Source organism: Juglans regia, chromosome 1, assembly GCF_001411555.2.
Source record: "Juglans regia cultivar Chandler chromosome 1, Walnut 2.0, whole genome shotgun sequence".
In the NCBI taxonomy this organism is placed as follows: Eukaryota; Viridiplantae; Streptophyta; class Magnoliopsida; order Fagales; family Juglandaceae; genus Juglans; species Juglans regia.
Window position 1 is genome coordinate 27,754,165 of NC_049901.1, and position 7,984 is coordinate 27,762,148.

The following is a 7,984-nucleotide window of genomic DNA, read 5'->3' on the forward strand; positions in this document are numbered from 1 at the left end:
CGGCGACCTTACTGGCGACAACGGAATGATGGGTCACAAGTTCTTGCTAGGGTTTCGGGAAAGTGGGTATCAGAGAGACTTGAGAGAGAAGGGAAAGTGTACTCAAAGTGAGATCGAGAGTCAAGAGAGTGGTCTGACTTCTGAGGGCTTAGTGGTGAAGCTGAAGTGAATGATGGGAAAAAAAAAATTGGCTTCATTTTATGACCAGATTAGTTTTGTTATTTAAAATGAGCCGTTTACGAATAACTGGGTCACATAACTGGATCCATAACCAGATCCAGATTCATCTCACCCGCTTAGGTGTAGTTCGGGCAGATAACCGTCCGGATGCACCTGGATTTCTGGGTTTCGGACCGAACTAAAAAAAAGACAACCTAGTTGCACACTCCTAGATAGCACTAAAATGGACTGAGAAGAATTAGAGTAGTACAAAAAATCTAGTAGAGTAGTCAAGAGAGCTACTGTCAGCACTACAAAAGTACCGGTCATGAGTTGCTATTTTTTAAGGGAAGCAAATGAAGGGGCGCGTCTATTGGTAGATGAAGCTTTGAAGGCAGAGCGCAATGTGGCGGACGTTAAAGAGACGAACCAATGTATTCAAAGTTGTTTGGTTAGAGTCTTTCAGTTGTTGATTAAGAAAGACTATTCATTTTTCAGAAATGGCTTTGCAAAATCTAAAGTTTAATCTAAAGTTTGATCTAAAACAAAATTTTCTTTTACTTATTTAATTATTCAAAATAATTCTTTATCCACGTTGGGTAAGGATAGAATAAGGCTAGGTGAAAATGAGTACGTGATCGAAGGAATTAGTAGGAACCCAACATACATGATCAGCAATGGATAACGTTGATCAAGGGGTAAACTGATTGAATATATATAGCATCATTCTATTAATAATATTACATACAATCGTAGAATGCGTAAACGCCGCATAATTTTTTTAAAAATAGTAGAATTTATTATTAAAAAATTATTATTTTTATATAGATCTTATATTTATTCATTTTTTTAAATAGATTGAACTTCTCTTATATACTCTACGATTATAAATATTATTTATCTTCTATTTTATTGGAAATCACGAAACAATCACTTCAAATTAAGAAAATGATATTAAGACAACAAAAAATATAGTATAAAATTAATAGAAATAAAGAACAGAAAGTACCGTGTGGAACAGAAGGCATGCCACAAATTTAGGAAAGGAGGTTACGTTAAGGCTCAATCAACAAGACATGGACGTGGGAAAGGAACAGTACAAGCAGGAAAAATTTTTAAAAACAAAGAAAAAGAAGAAAGGATGCTATGGTCAAATGCCGGTGCCCAATTCCGACTACGTGTCATCCCAATCCCCTCAGACGCGAACACTATCATAAAGTTGGAAATCTTGCCACAGCGCTCCCATAACCGTGACTGTGACAACCTCCAACGCGCGGTTGGTCAAGCTTGACAAAGCTCCTTTGATTGCACGCGGTTGTTCTTTTCTTTTTTTCTCCAGTTGTTTTTAGTTGCAAAGAATTTGGCCGGAACCCCTTAAAAGTTTGTAGATTGTAATTAAAAAAATATCTGCATGCATGTGTAGATACTTTTGTCATCTTTAAAATACCATACCACAGTATGTCTTTTTAAGGTTTCATTTATTTTTATAATTATTTTCATCTCATCTCATCTAATAATCATAATTTTTTTAAATATCAAAATAAAAATAATATTAAAAATATATATTCTAATAATATTTTATTCTACTTTCAACTTTTATCTCAATTCATCTCATCTTAATTATCTACGAAAACAAATGATGTATTTAACCATTCCCTTTCTATAGGTTTGATAGCTACACTTCTCATTAATAAATCATTTTCTTTTTTAATGTTTTAGAAAAATCTTATTTATAAATCTATTTATTGACTCATCAAATACATCACTAGTATATAGGTCTACCACATTTGCTACCATAAAAATTAATTTGTTGTAACTTTATCAAAAATTATAATCGGTGCTATAATAAGTCCTATATTTCACTACTGACTTGTAAGTGGCAAATCACAAATACACGATGAAAAAAGTAATACTATGTACAATTATGAATTGTGTAAGGGACGAGCACTATTTTTTAGGAAGAGTGAGGTCCGCTATTAATTAAAAAATTAATTTTTTTATGTGAATTTTATATGTACTCAATTTTTTCAAAAAAAGTGCATGACAGTTGCGTACACATGACTTCAAATATCATTTATCTGATCGAAAATGATATTTTGTGCTTCCAGGTAATTTTAATGTTTATGAGAATAATTCTAATTTTTCTAGGCTATATAACTGATATTTAAGTTTAAAATATGATGTGTACAAATGAAAAATGATCATTAATATTTCTCCTTTTTGTAACTTTTTAATTAGGGCTTTGCTACCCAGCAGCACACTACTTTTATTTTATTTTAATTTTATTTTTAATAAATTAATTAAATTCTTCTATTCATCATTCATATACACATACTTATTGAGAAAATAAAAATATAAATATAAAAAATCAAAATATGTACGGTAAAAATGATGAGTAGAAGTTTTCTTTTAATTATACACTTGCCACATTTTAAGTGCAGACTCATTATATATGATAAATTAAATAGAAGAGATCAGCAGCAATACCCTACCATCCAAAGTGCTGTCTTCGCCTACTTTATACATACAATTCATGATGGTTGTACAGGTTCTTGTCTTCTTCAGCAGTAAAGATCTTAACCAAAGTGCTGTCTACAAGTTTTTATACATACCGCGCGGTACAATTCCTTTTCCAATTTTGTTGCTTTCTTGCTGATCACTTCCTCATCGCCTTCTTTTTCTTCTTCCTTTTCTTCGCCTACTTTTCATTAATGTCTGAAGAAGACAAGAACCTGTACAACCATCATGGATCTTTTGGCTATCATCGCCAAGAAATCAACCAATCAAGCTTTCCATTCATTAATGATAATCCCTCCATACAGACAAAAAACCAACAGGGGTTTGATCCCACCTCGTACATGAGCTTCACTGACTGCTTACATGGCTCCATGGATTACAACGCACTCTCAACAGCCTTTGGCATGTCTTGCTCATCATCGGAAGTAATTAGCCCGACCGACGAGAATTGGAAGAACGTCGGTGTAGAAAAGTCATCGGCGACCGGAGAAAATCTACCCACCCCTAATTCTTCTGTGTCTTGCTCATCTAACGAGCTGGGAACGGGTGAGGAAGAATCCGTTAAGAGTAAGAAAGAAAAGCAGCCACAACTGTGTGAAGATGGAGCTAAAGATCAGAAGTCTAAGAAAGCGTAGGTTTTTGCTTTCCCCTTTATATATAGATTCAAGGTAATGGTTAAAAGCCAGTGATCAGGATCTTCTGTTCTCCACATGGAATATGGATAGTAGGGTTTGAATATGCAAGCACTGATCTCGAAGTTTTATTTTTTTATTTGTTGCTTGTTCATGTTTAAATCTTTAAATTACTTTTCACTGATATTTCCTCAATATTATTTCTATTGATGAAACTCCTAAACCATAGATCTCTTCCAGCAGTACCATTTAGCTTTCGGGATCGAAAGGATAAAATATGAATTAACAGGCATACAAAGCCCTAAGATACGGTAGCTTGTCATGTTTAAGGGAAGATGCACCATCAATTAAGGAAATTTCAACGGATCTTCTCCTCTTTTAATTAAAATCTGGCTTGTTCCTTTCTAATTGCCTGTGGCCTAACAAATTAAAATAAGAGTTCCACCAGCTTCTGTTACTGACTGTTCATGATGTTGATCTAATATTGTCAGTATAAGTAACAAACCGAAAAAGGAGAAACGGCAAAGGGAGCCGCGGGTTGCCTTTTTGACTAAGAGCGAGATTGATCATCTTGAAGACGGCTACAGATGGAGAAAGTATGGACAGAAGGCAGTGAAGAATAGCCCTTATCCAAGGTAGACTTGCGACTACTGATCTTGTTCAGTTTCTGACCTACACATACATAAAGCAAAAGACATCAAACTGAAATTGATTTCCTCTTGCAGCCAAAATCATTAGTTGTACTATATATGACATATATATACATATAATATATAGTTAATTAGTATCATTTGCTAGCTCATGAATAATTATATATATTAATAGCCCTTGTGGCCGTTCGTGGATTAATAATGTAATTTTATGCAAATAAAGACCATTAATATCCACCTAATATATATAGTTGCACATTACAACATTCATGTTCTCAAGCTTATAAATAGCATTAATTTTGTAATTAATGTGGTTAGTCTTAGTTCACTTTGTCCTTTGGGGCTTATACCATTCACGGATTATATATTCTAGAGGATCTTAATCCTTAAATTCTTGGGATATATATATATATATATATATCCACTAGATTCTCAAGGAGCACTATCTATTTTCATCATCCTCCCATCATCCTATGATGTGGCATTAAATGATTGGAGATTATTTATTATATTTTACTTGTGAACCTAACATTTAATGCTACATCATGGGATAATGGGAGGATGATAGAAGTTGGGATGATAAATATATTTTTTCATCTTATATATATGGAGTACTTGATTTTCTATCTTTTAAATTTAACAGTAGAAATTTTGCAAGATTAGTGTTATATGTAGTACTCAAATTATCAAGTATTTATCTTACCGATATTTCAACATATTATTACATGCACCATCCTCCCCCTGATCTTATCCCACTAGGATAAGGTTGCATTACCCATCAACCCTTGAATTTGTTCTGAAAATAAAAATAAAAAAATGATCTAAGGTGATGGAAAGTGCCAAATTTCTAAAGTAGGATGAAAGCAAGATATAACGTCATTGGTCGTTTGAAAGCAGTGATAGTACTGTTTTAGAAAATTCACCCGGTAGATTACATTAATAGGAAATCTAGCTAGCTAGCTAGCTGTTCTTAATTAACAAACAGTTTCCATCACCAGGTCTTGTAATTAATGGGTAGATAATTAATGCAAGAAATTCTTAAATATTAATATTATTGATCAATTCTTAAATCATGAGTAGTACTACTTGTGATCTTGCAGAAATTCATGATCAACGTGAATTAATATATATGTTTGTGTTTCTGGATGTTGGTAAAAATTAGTTATTAACATGATTTACAACTCATGCTTGCCAATTCAGAAGTTATTACAGATGCACCAGTCCGAAGTGCATTGTGAAAAAGCGTGTTGAAAGATCTTTCCAAGATCCATCTACTGTGATCACAACATATGAGGGGAAGCACAACCATCACTGTCCAGCAAACCTACGAGGTAACGCTACCGGAATGTTGCCAACTTTTTTGGCCTCGGCTTCAGTTGGACCAAGCTTTCCACAGGCATCACTATTTTCTCAGTTGCTTCCAACAAATAATCAAGTCGACCTAAATTCCTTATTTTATCGAAACCTCATCACTCAGCAGCAGCTCCAACTTGATCCTGATCATGGTTTATTGCAGGATTTAGTTCCCTCATTTAGAAACGAGCAACAGCCATGATGAATTGTAGTTACGTAGGATCAGAAGGTATTGTATCACTCTGATGATGAGGCACATAGCAATAACTATATATGAAAGTACTTGATAATGTATGATCGTATGCCCTCTCAAAGATTGGTTCACATCGGTCGAGAATCAAATGCATATTTCTTCTTACTTCTTAATTGGTTTTCTGAGTCTCTTCATCCTTATCTATCATATTCCCATGACTTCAATAATTTGCCAGAAAATTAAGCAGGATTGTGTTTCCTGTGAACGAATGGCATTCTGCTTGAAGTCGATAACATGGGAAATGAGTGCTTATATGAGAGTGATGGGAAAGAGTTATCATTTCCACGGTGATGCAAGTGTTTCTGGGCAGGCTTGCGTTAATTATTAATAACGAGGTTATAATTGGTTCGATCGCAAGATTTTGCTGGACCTTTTGCTTGGTTGACAGGGATTAAGATCTTCGCTGAACTACAGAAAACCTAAATCTAAATCCGGTTATAAATGGAGTATAAATTTAAGAAGAAAATTGCTCAACATTAATTGTGACTTTGAGTTGGGGTTTCGAAGAGAAGATATGGATTCATCCATTTTAATCTCATGTTGAGAGAATTGTTTAAGAATATGCGTAATTTCATTGAATTGTTCAACAACTGGCCTAGAATCTACCATGGTATATAATTGAAAAATTTTTTAGTCAGAAATTTCTTATTTATAGCATCTTCTAAAAGATACTTAGCCGTAAGTGCGTCCCATAGATCCTTGACAGTTGCTTTGTTTTGCTACTCGTCAGACACTATGTCAGACATTAATGCATTGCAAATATGTCTCTTGTAGATGTAGTCGTCTTGTTCCCATTTGATCATTGCTCGACTTTGAGCGATTATCTCGTCTTCTTTTGCTAGTGTCGAAAATTGGCTTTATCAAAACTTTCGAGTTTTATAAAATCCAAAGTAAACTCTCTCAAACTTTTTGCCATTAATAATCAAATATTGTCTTAAGATTGTTAGTGCAAAAAGGGGCTGCAAAACAGAAAATAGTGAGAGAAAAGTTTGCTTCAAGGCGCATTATGAATGTCGCTTTCCTTAAGACAATATTTGCCCCACCAATAACGATATGCACACGGGTTACAAGCAAATTTACCTCCAAGATACAATGAAGCCTAGAACAAGTCTATTTGTCTAACTACGTTATGCACACACGAAATTAGATCTTGAATACCCTCAGATTTTACTATTCAACCAAGAGATTAGAAATATGTTCTCTGCAGAATGAACAAATCCTAATAACAAGTTTTGAAGAAATAAAAACTTTTGGGAGAGAGAGAATTTCAAAATTCTCTTCTTGAACTCTATGATTCTATGTTTAAATTCATAAGCCAATGAGTCTATTTATAGAAGACCAAAGGATGTGAATGAAAAGTTATAACATTTTATTTTTCTGTAATCTGATGCGAACATATATATTATTTATGCCTGTTACAAATGACACAATTGTTGGACCCAGTCCAACGATCACGTTGCTTCCCTCCATTCAGCTTGCCCAAGTTCGAGTCCCAACCTTGGCACTTTTTGCATTTTATTTTGCAACCTATATGCCAAGCGCTATCAGCCTTAGGGTCCATCCTGGCCTCTTAATAAATCAATAAAAATCCCATTTGTAAAAAGGGTGATTTGAACCCTCACCATCAGGATCAATGGTTATAATCAATATCATTGAGCCATTGAATGCTTAATGTCATTGTGTAGACCCAATTTATTATAAGCATAATTCATAGCTTATAAACTTTCTATAAATTCTCCATTTCCAAAATTATTCATAGCTTCCAAATAAACCCAAAAAATATTATTAATAATAAATATATTATTTTGAAAATATTTCCAACAATTATTAATAACGAGGTTATAATTGGTTCGATCGCAAGATTTTGCTGGACCTTATGCTTGGCTGACATGGATTTTGATCTTCGCTGAACTACAAAAAACCTAAATCTAAATCCAGTTATAAATAGGGTATAAATTTAAGAAGAAAATTGCTCAACATTAAATGTGCCTTTGAGTTGGGGTTTAGAATTTAGCACCAGTACTCGGTTCAACTTTAGTGATTCGGTGGCTTCTGTAGTTTGTTCGCAAAAGCTATTATTTACTTAGATGCTTAATAATAGAACAGAAAAGGATAGAATACAATGTGAAAGAAAAGATAGAAAGGCATTGTGATTCTATTGAAAAATGTTCTCAGACATACAATATTCATTGATGTTCATGCCTTTATATAGGCAGACAGTTACATAGTAAACCAATAGGAAAATTTATGGACAGAAATGTAAAAACTTATTACAGCTGGAAATGTAATAGAATAACAGAATTTGCAGGGTTGAGTATATTCTTCAAAATTCTATTTGCGGTGCCTCCTCTGTGGTGGAATTCGCCACCTTATGTTTTTTCTGTGGTGCATTTTGTAGACGTAGGTTGATACTTAAACAT

The 7,984-nt window shown here is 33.8% G+C and overlaps 1 protein-coding gene across 1 annotated transcript; it reads left to right on the plus strand.

Annotated features, from left to right (window-relative positions):
- Nucleotides 1–2,709: 2,709 nt before the first annotated feature.
- LOC118347943 (WRKY transcription factor 28-like) lies at nt 2,710–5,677 on the plus strand. The gene is made up of 3 exons (XM_035688410.1): nt 2,710–3,307; nt 3,800–3,943; nt 5,159–5,677. The coding sequence occupies exons 1-3, from the start codon at nt 2,871–2,873 to the stop codon at nt 5,511–5,513; spliced, it is 936 nt and encodes a 311-aa protein (XP_035544303.1). The 5' UTR covers nt 2,710–2,870; the 3' UTR covers nt 5,514–5,677.
- Nucleotides 5,678–7,984: the final 2,307 nt, after the last annotated feature.